Source organism: Rhamphochromis sp. 'chilingali' (assembly GCF_963969265.1).
Source record: "Rhamphochromis sp. 'chilingali' genome assembly, chromosome: 19".
NCBI classification, from domain to species: Eukaryota; Metazoa; Chordata; class Actinopteri; order Cichliformes; family Cichlidae; genus Rhamphochromis; species Rhamphochromis sp. 'chilingali'.
This window is the reverse complement of record NC_137946.1, coordinates 17,831,622-17,847,239: the sequence shown is the minus strand read 5'-3', so window position 1 is coordinate 17,847,239 and position 15,618 is coordinate 17,831,622. Positions and strand designations below refer to the sequence as shown.

Sequence of the window (15,618 nt, the reverse complement as noted above, 5' to 3'; positions counted from 1 at the left end):
AAGAACTTGGCAACAGTGGGAAGGAAAAATGCCCTTTTAACAGGAAGAAAGCAGCACAGGCTATTGCATTGTAACTAGGGGAAGTTTCAGGGTCACCTGATACAGCCCTAACTCATTTGCTATGTCAAAAAGGAATGTTTTAGGCCTAAGTAGAGGGTGTCTCTCTCTTGAATCCAAGCTGGGAGCTGGTTCAACAGAAGAGGATATTTAAAGCTGAAGGCTTTGTCTCCCTTTTTACTTTAAAATATTCTAAAATATTCAAACCATCTTTAACAGGTTTGATTAATCCACAATGCAATCTTCAACATCGGCTGCAGACTCACCCACCCCCACTGCTGCTGTTCCACCTCTGACACCTCAGACACTTCACACCTCCTCCACTCACACTGCTCACTACTCTCCACCCCCAACCAAAGCATCCAGTTCACATCCAACACACTGCTCCAGCCTGTCTCTCTCAACCTGTCACATCTTCAACCTGAGCCTGAGGCTGGGGACAGTTCCACAGCTCTGGAAAACCTCTTGTGTGGTACCAGTGCCAAAGATTCCACGTCCCAAGGACCCCAACAGCTACAGGCCGGTTGCTCTGACATCCCACTTGATGAAGACCCTGGAGCGGTTGATCCTGGCTGAGTTTCGGCCCCTGGTGAGCTCATCACTGGACCCACTTCAGATTACCTACCAGCCTGGCACTGGAGAGGATGATGCATTCATTCATCGCCTGTATTGTTCCCTCTCTCACCTGGAAACTGCTGGGAGCACTGTGAGAGTCATGTTCTTTGATTTCTCCAGTGCCTTAAACACTATTCTTCCCACAGTTCTGAAGGATAAGCTGGAGAACTCAGGAGTGGACCATTACCTCAAAACATGGATACTGGACTACCTCACCGACTGACCACCGTATGTGAGAACTCAGGGCTGTGTGTCGGACAGGGTCTTCTGCAATATGGGGGCCCCAAAGATGTCTTCAGCCATCTTTTATGGTGTGATCTGCTGGGGCGGCAGCATCTCTGCTGGGGACAGGAAGAAACTGGACAGGGCAATCCGGAGGGCCAAATCTGTTCTAGGATGCCCTCTGAACACAATGGAGGTGGTGAGTGACAGAAGAATGGTGGCTAAGCTGTCATCCCTGTTGGACAACATCTCCCGCCCCATGCAGGAGACTCTGACAGCACCGAGCAGCTCCTTCAGTGGCAGCTTGCGGCACCCACGGTCAGTGTTGGGAAGGTTACTTTTAAAATGTATTCCACTACAGATTACAGAATACATGCCCGAAAATGTATTTTGTAACGTATTCTGTTACGTTACTCAATGAGAGTAATGTATTCTGAATACTTTGGATTACTTAATGTATTATCATGCTTTTTACAACTGCATGAATGTACTATTGCTGTGTGATTTATTACTATTACTGAAGGTCCACGGCTTCGAACCGTAGTAAAGGGACCTCTGGTTATTATTATATTTACATACTTCCAGCTCCCGTTTCTGCTCGATGACAGCTCGTACTTTTCTACTTCCTTTTTCTCCCTCCTTGCGCTCATATGGAAAAGATATATATAAAAGATATATATAAATCTTATAAAGTTTGTATCTGTCTTGTGTTAAACTTGTATGAAAAGCATATAAGAGTGAAAACAGATATAAGATCCCTTGAAAAATTATATAATGAAACTTGTATGTTTTGGATACTTACTAAAACAATGTATGAAAGTAATGAGAAAGTGGCCACTTTCATGAGTAAATCATGTAAGCCTTATATGATTTACTCATGAAAGTGGCCACTTTCATGAGTAATCACATATAAGTTTTTACTATTTCTTTTCCATATGGGACATAACGTGTATGGCAGTCCATTCTCCCTGCAGCACGGACTACACTACCCATGAGGCTACATTCTTTAGGGCTATGCCTGTAGCATTCTGTAGCTTAGCACAACAACAACAACAAAAAGGCGCTCTCTCACCCAGGAAACACACAGTCGCAGAGAGCGCGCCTCACCCTGTAACCATGGCAACCGTAACGCTGCCGCCTGGAACATAGCTGTCAAACAAAACCCAAACAGTCCTGACCCGCGACAATATGAAACAGGAAAATACCACCGTGTAATCCATTTATTTCAACAAAGTAACTGTATTCTAAATACCACCTTTTTAAATGGTAACTGTAACGGAATACAGTTACTCATATTTTGTATTTTAAATACGTAACGGTGGTACATGTATTCCGTTACTCAACAACACTGCCCACAGTGTGGGATGGAGAGATTTCACAGGTCTTTCCTTCCTACTGCTGTCAGACTCTACAAGATGGCCTCTGCAGGTGACCACACACATGCGTACAGACACATCCCAGTGTCAAGTGCAATCTTCCAATATAACAGTATAATTAGTACTTTGATCTATTGCATATAGTATTTTATTCTACTTTTTTTAATCTTATTCTATTCTATTGTTTTTCTCTCCTTATTTTTACTGGTCTTAACTTGTACTTTTTGCCATAACCAAAATATTTTCCACATGTGGGACTAATGAAGGTTTATCTCATCTTATAACTTATGATAATAGATCACAATTGTCTATCCTATAGGTAATACATATGTGATCTAATTTTTCTGCATCACTCTGAGACAGGATGCTTCTACATTTAGAGATGATGTGCAAATGCAAGAAAGCAGTCTTACATATTTGTTTAATATGCACATATGTAACCTTTACTGAAACCTGAGTGAAACTCTTTGAATGAGTCATTCCTCTGCAGATGATCAGTTAGCCATTTTAAAACTACTTTGAAGAGTATTTGAAATGAAAGGAAGGTTTGAGAAAGTTTGCAAGGTCAAGTGATGGCTTAAGTGATGACACATGTAAAAAAGCATGGATGCTCATGAGGATAAGAGTAAATAAAATAAGGAATGAGAACTTGACAAACACAGATCCTAAGAAGCTGGTGTGATCAATGGTACATGTGAACTGAGGCACGCAGCAGAACAACTCCAAATGATTGTGAAAGCACCTGCTCTGCATGTGGGAATGACAGCCCTGATATAAGATGTGAGAGATCCACTGAGTACTACAGTTGAACAGTTAAGTCAGATATATAATCCTGATTTTCATAATCTTTCCTACTACTGCTATGGTATGAATTGGCATACAGACACCTGGGCAAAACTTTAAACATAGTGGTGGTACAGGTGGCTTGAGAAGGCCTTTTTTTGTATGTAAGTGCATGGTGGTCAGACACGAGGGATGTTTTGCTACTAGTGGTGGATATGCAATATTTAAGTAAAATATAACTTACTAAGGGGCAGAAAAAGAGATAAACTAGAATACTCTGCAATAGAAATATGGCTAGGGAAGTGCCTTGTTCAAAATTTTTCAGAAGGAAGTACAGGAAAAATGTGTCGTTTAAAAGATTTAATTTGCTTCAGCAGCTGAAATTACAGGTTAAAGCGCTGGACCTCTCTGAGTGCAGCCACCTGTCTTCACAGAAAGGATGACCCTCATCGGGCTGTACAGGTTTTATACTGCGTCAATAAGAAATGATTATTATGCCAGTCTTCTTCCAGAACCCATCCTGACGTCTCCATTCGATGTCCTCTCCGTCTGCTCTTCGTCGACCTCCTATCTGCCCCTTTTTCCTGGAATCACAAAGACGGACACACAAACACCTCACTGCCTAGCCTTGATCATTTTAACATTACTGATACTAATATCTAGTTCAGGACATTTTGTTCGGACTCCCTTTGACCCCTATAACAATTATCAAGTGTAATGTGTAAGCATGCTGCAAAACCCTCTGCGCTACTACGTCATCTCAATATTTCAGCCCAGTCATACCACTGGATGAAGCTTCTGACCCTCAAACATGGAACGCCAACTTGAGCACACTGCACTGTGTATATAAAAATAATAAAACAACTTTATTTAATCCTCTTATAACGCTAACAGAAGGAGGCATTACAATGATCTATAATCCTTTTTTTTTTTTTTTTTAAAAAGGGTCCTTACTCTTATAACTGCATGACATGTCAAGATGGTGAAAAATGACTTGGGGATTTCATTGCTCTTAGCACACGCTAGGAAGGAGAAAGAACTGATGGGAATGGTGAGGTAATGGAAGAACAAATAGATGAGAAGGAATTTGGATGTTCAAATGATGGACAAGGAACAAACATTAATATCAACTCAGGGGAAAAGTCTGCGCTGGATTTAACTCTAGTGTCAAGATCCGCAGCTGAAATTTGCAATTGGGATGTATGGGGGTAAGGAGGTATGTTACTGTTCTGCTGGAAAGGAATGATAATCCTAGAAAAGGATAACTTGTATAAAGACCACGTAGACATGCTGACCTCATGGTATGGAAATGGATTATGTAGGAATTTTACTAGCAATACTATAGTGGTCTGGCCCATTTAAGATTTAAATGCGCTGTATGTAACTCATATCATTGGTAGCATGACAATACCTTGGAGTGTTTTTAAGTAGGCAAAAGGGGCGCAGGGACAAAATTGGGGCATTCTAAAACTTCTGACCAGATGTATGTATGTGTCTGACTGATCCACTCACTCCCTGCCTCCGTCCAGGCCATGCGACATATGGTCATCTGCTCAACCACAGAGCTAACACAGCACTCTAGGCTGCCTATTCTTGTGTTCGCTGAATATGTGTCGGTGGTCCAGTGTGCTGTTTTATGCAGCTTTGTATTTTTAAGGTATTCTTGGTTTGAGAAATGATCAGCTTTTATATTACCTTTTGTTGGGTAATTGAAATCCTTGTCTGCTTTACAGAAATGTGCTTCTTAAATTAGTGACTTACAACAAATACATTTTTTTTCCATTTGGGGTGAGGGGAGAAAGACATCAGGTAACTCATTTACATTATGTAGAGAGCAAGGATTCCTTTAGTTAAACTGCTGACGATAGGTAAGGAAAAATTTGAATGGAATCTTGCTGCAGTGTGTATACTGTCGTTTGTCATACAAGTATATGAAATCATTCCATGTTTGAACATATAAGACTACCTGTACTTGAATGTCAGGCAGAGAGAAGTCTGTTATGAGTAAGGGGATCATTATTTGCTTTGGTCTGTTACAGAAGCGATGCCATCATTTTGTGCCTGTGGGATGCCCATTTTCCTCAGTCTTTTCCTGATTTCATTTACACCACATTGCAATGGAGGAAACATTCTTGTGGTTCCTGTAGATGGCAGCCACTGGGTCAATCTGAAAATCCTTCTCGAAGAACTTCATGCCAGTGGACACAACCTCACTGTGATCAGGCCGTCTACCAGCTGGTACATCTCTGAAAAGTCTGATCTTTACACATCCATTACAATTGAAATGGATGAAGATCTTGAGCATTTTTTAGATGGGTCCATAGAGGAATACATCAGGGTATGTGACATCTTTGGCTCCATTTGATGGGGAAATTAAGTAATTTGTGTGTGATAAACATGTTTTAAACACTCTTTCCATTTTTAGATGCAAAGAGAGCGAGCTTCACTGCTGAATTCCTTCAAATGTATAAAAAAATTCCTCTCTATGATTTTTCAATTCCATTCATTGTGGTCTGAGTTCATAAATCAAATCCTTGATGATCAAAATATGGTGAAAATATTAGTAGTTTCCCAGTATGATCTGCTTCTAACTGATCCTGCCATGCCATCAGGGGCTGTTCTAGCCAAATATCTCAAACTTCCATTAGTACTTTATGTACACTGGATCCCTAGAGGGGAAGGCCACTTTGTGTTGACCCCTTCGCCACTCTCGTATATCCCGGTGCTAGGATCTGGTTTAACAGACCAAATGAGCTTTATTCAGAGGATCAAAAATATATTTTTTCTATATCTTTACCTTGTTCCAGCAGAACTTTATTTTTCTGCCAATCTATGATGACATGTGTAATAAGTATATTGAGGGTGGATGTGATGTCATCTCAGTACTACAGGAAGCAGACATTTGGTTGTTCAGATCAGATTTTGTGTTCGAGTTCCCTCGCCCCACTATGCCAAACATAGACTATATAGCAGGATTTCAGTGCAAACCAGCTCGGCCTCTGCCAGCAGAGCTGGAGGAGTTTGTTCAGAGTGCCGGGCAACATGGAGTCATCATCATGAGCCTGGGAACTTATGTCGATGCTTTGCCCAAAGAGGTTACAGATGAAATCGCCAGCGTGTTTGTGGAGATGCCCCAGAAGGTAAAAAATGCTGCAGGCTTTGTTTTGTCTCTTAATTGCACAGGTTAACACTATGCTTATGTAACAGAATGATTCTTCTTGTCAAGTTGCCTCTTCATGTAGAAAGATAAGTGCTCTTACTCAACATTGTGAGCTGAAATGTATTTTTTTTTTGTTTTTCTGTTCAGGTGATCTGGAAGCATAAAGGAGACCGACCCTCTACACTGGGAAACAACACACTAATAGTCGACTGGATGCCACAGAAAGATCTTCTGGGTCATCCACAGACCAAAGTCTTTGTAGCTCATGGAGGAACTAATGGTGTCCAGGAGGCCATTTACTATGGGGTCCCTGTGCTCGGCATACCCTTGTTCTTCGACCAGTATGACAACCTTCTACGACTGCAGGAGAGAGGAGCTGGAAAGATTATTCAGCTGGCTGATGTTAATGGCCACAGTTTTGAGCAAGGTCTTAAGGAAGTGATCCACCAAGAGAGCTACAGGCAGAACATTCAAAGACTGTCACGTTTGCACAGAGATCAGCCAATAACACCCATGGAGAAGGCAGTCTTCTGGGTAGAATATGTGATGCGCCACAAAGGGGCTCGTCACCTGCGTACAGAAGCTTATAAGATGCCCTGGTACTCTTACTACTGTTTAGATGTACTGTTCATATTGCTGTCTGTGATCACTGTGCTGCTTCTCTCTATTGTGGCTGTTTTCAGATTTCTGTGCTGCCGAAGACAAAGAAAGATAAAAACTAAACAAAGCTAATTTTGCTGGGACATTCCAAATATTGTCCCTAGTGTTGTAGTTTCACTGCAAAACATGCTAATTATGACTCTGTATTTTTTTCTTAAGTAAAGTGACAATAAAAATAAAAAAACCCCTCTAGAACTACATTTCACACACATTGTGTGCGTGCATTAAAACTGAATTTGGAAAGAAATTAAGTTGCTTTTAAATAAGAATGGAATCTAATGATTTGTAAACCTTAAACCCATATTTTATTCACAATAGGAGAGAAGAAATGCATCAGATGTTTAAACTCTAATTTCTACTGCATGGAAAAATATTTTTTTGGCTTTGATGGCAAAAAACGGGCATGATTTTTGTCATGGAAGTTATTACAAAAGCCTGGGAACACTTTGAGAAATCACTGACTGTTGTGGAATTTCAACCAGTAACTTCTAATACAGGAAGCTCCGAGATAGGCTCTCTGCTTGAAAAGGAGCCGGGGAGGAGACTTGGCCAGCTCTAACTGCTTCTTAACCCTCAGGATGTTGATCCTGCTCTCTCTGAACGCATGTCCACAGGGCCCACTACTTAAGCGCTCCACTCAGGCACACCTGTTATTAGCAGCTCTCCTTTAAATCTGTGTGCTTGATAACTAACTAGATTTCAATGTAGTGGTCTGGAAAAGTAGGCCCCAAGGATATGTTCATTTTTAAGGCTAGAATAATCTACAAGAGCTCTCAGTGATGTTAGAGTAATATGGTGGTTTTTACCTTTACTCTTTCACAAAAGGAAAACCCCCCCAAAAACAAACGTCTACAATTTTACAGGTTCTGAATGCAGGGTAGGTTAATGCAATTTAGCAGGAGCAAAGCTGAAACCAAATCAAATAATCATATACTCAAGTGACTTTAATTATACCTACCTAATTAACCTACTCTGATCTAATGCTAATATGTGATACTGATCTTGGAGCAGAGACAGGAGGTTGGGCACATCCAGAATGAAGATGCCCCTGAAGTCCAACAGGGAAACAGCATGCCTTGGAAATTCAATCCTCAAGTATGCAGTGAAAATCCAAATCTTAAAGTTCTTATCCACAGGAAAACCATTAAAATCTTGGAAGTTGTAATTCAGCAGAAAAACAAAAGAAATCCAAATCCTCTTGGATTTATAATGAACACAGCACAAATAAGCAGAGAAAAAGCTGAATAATACATAACCAAGTTGATCGCTCTGGCATCTCTACTAAAACGTTGAACTAGGTTGATTCTTCTGTACTGCTCATATCACAGGAGACTAAAAGATGAATAAATGATCTCTTCTGCACAAAACTTTTATACCTGGTCCTCCTTTCTCCCCCCTCTCTTTCTGGACGTCAGTGAGATGACATCTAGTCTCACCTCGCCATGGAGCAGGCTGTCTTCTGGGTAGAATTTGTGATGCATCACAAAGGAGCTCATCACTTGCGTGCAGAGGGTTATAAGATGCCCTGGTACTCTTACTAGTGTTTAGATGTAATGCTCCTAATGCTGTCTGCAGTCACTGCTCTGCTCCTCTCTATTTTTGTTATTTTCAAATTTCTGTTTTGTAGAAAAGTAAGAAAGAAAAACAAGTAAACAAAGCTAAATGAGACCCATTTTAAAATGAGAAAAAAAATCTTGTATTACCTTGTATTTTCACTAAAATGCAAAACAGTAGTTTACAAAGTTACAAATACATATAAAAATACATTTTCTTAAGAACGTGATACTTTGATTTTGCTACAAAAAATACATATAAAAAAATACAAAGAAAAGTCAATTGGACCCACTTTTTAAGAAAACTGCTAAGTAAAATCTTGACATTTTAAACCATTGACAAAAAATCTAATAATCTTTATAAGGGTCTATATATAGCTATCCATCATATTTGATCAGGAATGCCTTTTAAAATTATATTGAATGACTTATACTCATGTAAACACTCTACTGGAAGTTTTTTACATTTTTTATTAATTTATTAAATCTTTATTCAACATCAAAACTAATAAAACCAAATAAAACAAATCAGAGTTAGCCTAACAAACATCCAACTTATTGCACTCTTCACTTACAGAAGTCTTAATGAGACCTCTGGACTCTCCCATGGAGAAAAAAGCATTTAGCTATAGTGTGCTCTGTAGTTTCAAAATAAGGTGCAAAATAAGAGAATGCTGTTTGAGACAACTGCAAAGTATAGAAGATGCATTTACGCAAATAGAAAGGAAATTTAACCAATATTGCTTTTTCTATTAAAATGAAAATAAAAGAGGTCCCATCATTGAGTCTTGGGGCAAGAAACAGGAAAAATCCAAAGAGAAGTGGCAGGCCTGTGCCCAAAGCTAGGAAATGCAGCTGGACAGCAGGACAGATGAACAGCTCCGTATCAGGAGAGTTATGTTGGGGAGGGCCTGCCAGAAAGAACATTCACAGACTACAGGGGTGACCTGAAAATTCAATCTATCTTGTTATAGACAGGTTGTTGATGGACAAAAAGGTACTTTTCAAACACAGGAAAATTCTGTACTGAGCGGTATGTCAGTTGATGCTCTTCCTGGTACAACCCAAAAGGGGATTTGTGTCTCATCCTGGAAACATGAGTCATTTGATTGTTAGGCAAACGTGTAAGCCAAAACACTATAAAGTCACAAATTTTATCAATAAATACAAAGAAATAGATTTCAAATTTGAATAAAAAACCAAAAAATAGGGTAATTGTTTTTAGAATATGCTACAATGTATCTGCTACAGTTATTTGTGAAAATACACTACCTCCTGAACAATATTATCTATGAAAGTTAGGGTTTCAGTGGTGATCCTTTTTAACATCATAGCACTTCTCAAAATCGTCCTTATTCTTTAGTTTATAATTCTTTGGAAACTTTAATTTCCCATTTACTGCAGTCATTCTTAGTATCTGTAACATCTTAAACAATTAGATCACTTTGAACTGAAGCAACCAACATTTTATTTGAGAAATTTAAAATGAGTATATCATTAATGCAAGTATGTCAATGTGTATGCATAAAAAAGGTAAACAAGGCATTTAAAACCCTGAAACTAAATGATCTCCTGTTGCTGGTGAGAAAAGAAAGAAAAAAGACCGGCACACCAAACCCTGTACAGGTGTGGCACCTCTAGACCTCTACCACTCCTTATGTGTTTTACACAAAACCAGGAAGAAAATACAGAGAAGAAGTAAGCAGTATGGGAGGAGTCATCACGTGTCAGTGTTAGTGGCTGATAAACCATAATACCCGTTCAGGCAGAAAGGGTTAACAGGGTTAAAGCAGTAGGTTTAAACAGATAATCTATCCAGATTTAAAGTCACCGCAACTCACAATAAGTTCCAGTAATTGTCAGTGAATTTACTTTCTTACAAATGCCAGACACGAATGTGCCATACAGATAACCGGACTAAAGTTAAGCTCTGGTAGGTTTCATTCTGTTTAAATGTTACAGTTTTACTGTAGAAGTGTAGCAGCTGGATTTTACAAAGTAATTGTTATACACTGCAACTTGAGGCAGGCAAAAACCGCCCTTAAATTACTGGTGATAGTGTTTCTATAAAGAGCAAACACATTAAACAAATAGTTTTTTTTAAGAAGCATTTAGAGATGTTCATGCTGTGTGTCATCTTGCCTGCTAATATGGACCAGTGCCAGGGATGTCTTAAATTCCCTTGAATTTCAAAGTAATTCTGTTGCAATCAGTCAGCTTGCTAATGTTTTAAACCTCATGAGCACATATGTCTCTCAAACAATTATCTCAAGATAATTAAAAAAAAAATCCAAAATAAATCTTCTCACTGAGTCTGTTAAACTTTCATTGTTTTAAACTAAACATACGACAAACCACTCTCACTGTTCACCTGCCAAGCATAATTTTTATTCTGTAAAAGTCCTGAATGAAATCCAAAAGGGACTAGAAAGCCGCAGGTGTTAGGACCCAGCAGAGACATCAGTAATACCTGCATTTTTTTCCTTCCTGAGGAAATTGAGATGGTTGTTTTTCTCTGGCATGTAAAACCAAAGCAGCAAGAGTGGGTTCACCAAGTGAAACGGTATTATGAAAATTAACTCACAAGTTTGCACTCTGTCTTGAAAATCTATCTGCAAATCGTAGAGGCACTAATGATTAGCTTACACAAAGCCATGATCGGTGCAGCTATTATGAAGTATAATTTTAAAGCGCTTCCCCTGCTTTTTTGGATGTAATGAGCAGCCATTAAGGACCTGTAGCTGACGCCCTACGATTTCAAAGTTTACTAACTTTACTGCAATCTACAGGCACAGCTCCGTGGACAGTCATGTAAGACACATAAAATAGTCCTTCAGAGTGATTACTGGGCATGTATTTTCTTATAAATATTAACATATTTAAAAGGTCTTGTGACAAATGATCAATAGGAGGCAACTTTGATTGTTTCCCCTTTACTTCTTGGTATTTGCTCTTTCTTTTTTTAGAAGCCTTAATTCGTATAAAAATAAGAAAATACAGTGTACATAAAATACATATTAAAATCTAATAATATTCTTGATGGTTACACAACTCATTTTTATGTATTAAGTACTTTTACTTGTGTCATTTACGCCACTGGACAATACCTAATTATACTTTTTAAAGTAGTGTAGCTTGAAACATCAAGGTTTTAGTAAAGGTTCTAAATTCTTTCTTTGACTGATCCTAAGTGGATCGTAAGAGGAATGTCAGGCCTTTCAACTAGATTTAATGTTCAAATATGGTCAAATAACCTCTAGGTCAAATCCCTGAGGAAACTAAATACATTCCATAAGAGCATGATAGCTTATGTATTTATTATCAGTTTGTCAGTTTGTCTTTTTTGACACGTTAGTCTGCTATAAGCATTGTACTTATGTAACAGCGACAGTCACAAAGGTGCTCACAGTGAAACAGTATCAGTTCTCTGATATCACTAAATTAAATTTAAAAAAAGTGACTTGTCACGTGTCACAGGTAACTAATTTACCAGAGAAAGAACTGCTCTTGTATAACACTGGAGTTTGAACCCATATGTAAGGAATGATGCATTGGTAGTCCCTGGGCAAGTCCCTGGGCAAGCAGGACTACTGTTGCCTCTTTTTACTGTGGGTAAGTTCATTTCAGACACATCTTCCTTCTCCTGTTGACAGTTGTTGAAAGTTTCTACTGTTTACAAATGTATAAAATAATCTTGAATTGTACTGTATATATATTTAGTCAAACTTTTTAACCTTTACTTGTCATATATATCTTATACGTGGTACATTGACTGATATGACCCTGTCTCCTTCTGACATTATAGGAACCATGGCTTCACATCGTGGGTGGGGGTTGTTTGTTATACTCACTGTTTGCCTCATTTCATTAACACAACATTGCAATGGAGGAAACGTCCTAGTTTTCCCTGTAGATGGCAGCCACTGGATCAATATGAAGATCGTTCTAGAAGAACTTCATGCCAGGGGTCACAGCCTCACTGTGATCAGGGCCGCAAACACCTTATTTATCCCTGAGAAGTCTGATATTTACACATCCATTACAATTGATTTGGGTGAAGATGTAGACAACTTCTTCGAGGTGTACCTTCAAGAGCATATGAGGGTATGTGACTATGGATTTAATGTATTTATTTCGGTGTGATGCATTGTGAGTCGGGCAGCGGTCAAAGGTGGAAGCTTTAGCAGTCTGATCCCAAGAGCTTTGAATTCCCACCAAGATTTGTATTTCCTGCTCAGTGCCTCCACTTTCTAGTTTTCCCCAGTGGGTGAGAGGGTTGCTTCGCTGCACCTTCAGGTTAGGGAATGTTGCATGTGCTAACTCCATGAACAAGTTGCTGGCCTAAGAGGAGAAGTTAAAGTATGTTGGGATCTTGTTCACAAGTGAGGGAAGGAAGGAGTGGAAAATTCTTTGTGTGAATAGCATAATATGCAAAACGCACTGTAAATAAACATCTACATGATCTGCACCACAGTTGTGTTTATAGTTTTATGAATGGTGAGTGATAAATATCAGAACTGAGGAACAATATTACCTCAATTCAGTGAGTTTTATGGTAAAGGAGATAATAAATAAAAGTGCTGAAGCACCCTCCCTTACTATGGCTGCCCTGCAGATACTTTGTGTGACTTCACTTAGGAACCTCCATAATGGAAAATGACCATTTGACTGGACCCTGTATCTCTTTGCTGCTGGATAAGGTGGTTGGGGAGAGGGATGTCAGTGGATTTCTGTTTAGACCGCTGCCCCAGACCTGAATAAGTGTCAGAAAATGGATGGATGGATTTATTTATGAATAACACGTTTTTTTCTAACTATTTTTAGGCACAGAGAGAAGGGACTTCACTGCTGACTTTCCTCAAACTCACCAAGGATTTCCTTTCTATGATTCATAAGGCTCACGTGCTGATATCTGAGATGGCCAAACATATTTTGAATGATCAAACTATGGTCAAAAGATTAAGAGATTCCCAGTATGATCTGGTTCTAACTGATCCAGCTATGGCCCCAGGGGTCATTCTAGCCAAATATCTCAAGCTTCCCTTAGTGCTCAACGTACGCTGGATCACCAGTGGAGAAGGCCACTTTGTGTTAGCTCCCTCACCCCTCTCTTACATCCCGGTGCCAGGATCCGGCTTAACAGACAAAATGAATTTCATCCAGAGGATCAAAAACATATTATTCCATGGCATTACGCTGTTCCAGCAGAAATTCTTGGTGGGCCCAGTCTATGATGAGATGTGTGATAAGTATATTGAGGGTGGATGTGACATCATCTCACTTCTTCAGGAAGCAGACATTTGGCTGTTCAGGTCAGATTTTGTGTTCGAGTTCCCTCGCCCCACTATGCCAAATGTTGTCTATATAGGAGGATTTCAGTGCAAACCAGCTCAGCCTCTGCCAGCAGAGCTGGAGGAGTTTGTTCAGAGTGCTGGGCAGCATGGAGTGATCATCATGACTCTGGGAACCTTAGTTGATGCTTTGCCCAAAGAGATTGCAGATGAAATCGCCAGCGTGTTTGCCAAGATGCCTCAGAAGGTGAGAGAGCCCCTATAATTTACAATTTTAAAGCTGATACGTTACGTTCATTATAGGTGTTGCATTAATTTTCAATCAGCTAAATTATTGTAAATACAATTTATAATCTGAAAGTTGTAGGTACTTAATAGCGTTACAAATAACTGCCTAACTGAAGCAGAATAATGAAACAATTATAATCATATAACAATATAATTTCAGCTGTCTTTCTGTCTGACCCAGAGGTAGTGTAAATCTTTATAATTTAAGATAGACAGAAAGTCTTTAGACTGAGAGGTAGGGAGAAAGAACCAAAGGTTTGTTGAACTTAAACATTTTTAATAACAAAAAGGGAGGAACAACTGAAAAAACATGGCAGTTGAAGAGTATATGAAGTAAGTAGGAGAGTTCATTTAAGGGTAAATCCAAATAAGCACAAAGTCTAAAAAAACAACTAAGGACAAGTCCAGCAGGTGAACTGTGAAGAGAGGGCAGACAAACAAAGGAGTGGAAATGACATGTAAAGCAATACTTTAAAAATAAAACAGGAAAACCACACAAAGACTACTCACAAGTCAGTAAGTTCTTTCCAGAAACAAAAGCTTTTATCATTACTGTCTGTTTCAGGGGTACTTACATACTAATGGTCTTTATTTTTTTGTTTTCTAACCAGGTGATATGGAGGCACAAAGGAAACCGTCCCTCTACACTGGGAAACAACACTTTAATGGTCGACTGGATGCCACAGAAAGATCTTCTGGGTCATCCACAGACCAAAGTCTTTGTAGCTCATGGAGGAACTAATGGTGTCCAGGAGGCCATTTACTATGGGGTCCCTGTGCTTGGCATACCCTTGTTCTTCGACCAGTATGACAACCTTCTGCGACTGCAGGAGAGAGGAGCTGGAAAGATCATCCACCTGTCTGATGTTAATGGCCACAGTTTTGAGCAAGTCCTTCAACAACTGCTCCATCAAGAGAGCTACAGGCAGAACATGCAACGAATGTCACGTTTGCACAGAGATCAGCCAATAACACCCATGGAGAAGGCAGTCTTCTGGGTAGAATATGTGATGCGCCACAAAGGGGCTCGTCACCTGCGTACAGAGGCTTATAAGATGCCCTGGTACTCTTACTACTGTTTAGATGTACTGTTCATATTGCTGTCTGTGGTCACTGCTCTGCTCTATTCTATTGTGGCTCTTGTTAGATTTCTGTGCTGCCGAAGAAGAAGAAAAGCAAAAGCTAAACAAAGCTAATTAAGGCCATATTTGTTTAGAAATACTGTAGTCTAAAGTGAGTTATGTAAAGCACTGTTTTTATAGAAAAACATATATATAGCCATTCTTATCTCAAATTTTTATATGGTACAAATGACTTGACAGTTGTTTTTTACTAAGTGAATTGTCAAATATACATTTGGTGATTAAATATAGATTTAATGATACATTAAAAATCAAGATCCTGTGATTTTTAATGCCAAAATATCAGTCTCTGACTGTTAGACAATGACCAAATCACATTTTATTTTGTTCTTTTCTCATAAAGTGCTCTATAAATAAAAAAAATTTAACATTTAAAAAATAGTTTTAGTGTTTTTACTAAAAATAATGTCTGGTAACTTTAGCAGTCTGATCCCAAGACTGCTAAACTTCTGACCCCACTTCCGCCAATCC

At 39.1% G+C, this 15,618-nt stretch overlaps 1 protein-coding gene and 1 pseudogene across 2 annotated transcripts; both read left to right on the top strand.

Annotated features, from left to right (window-relative positions):
• Nucleotides 1-262: 262 nt before the first annotated feature.
• LOC308386891 (UDP-glucuronosyltransferase 2C1-like) lies at nt 263-7,103 on the top strand (annotated as a pseudogene). The gene is made up of 5 exons (XR_013974725.1): nt 263-1,213; nt 2,253-2,322; nt 5,093-5,391; nt 5,479-6,193; nt 6,361-7,103. The product of XR_013974725.1 is annotated as a UDP-glucuronosyltransferase 2C1-like (transcript).
• A 5,100-nt stretch (nt 7,104-12,203) lies between these two features.
• On the top strand, nt 12,204-15,201 carry LOC308387136 (UDP-glucuronosyltransferase 2A2-like; the record flags this gene model as incomplete). Its single annotated transcript, XM_080867033.1, has 3 exons — nt 12,204-12,530; nt 13,251-13,964; nt 14,617-15,201. 3 exons carry the CDS (start codon nt 12,204-12,206, stop codon nt 15,199-15,201), a joined length of 1,626 nt encoding a protein of 541 aa, XP_080723159.1.
• Between the last annotated feature and the right edge of the window lie 417 nt (nt 15,202-15,618).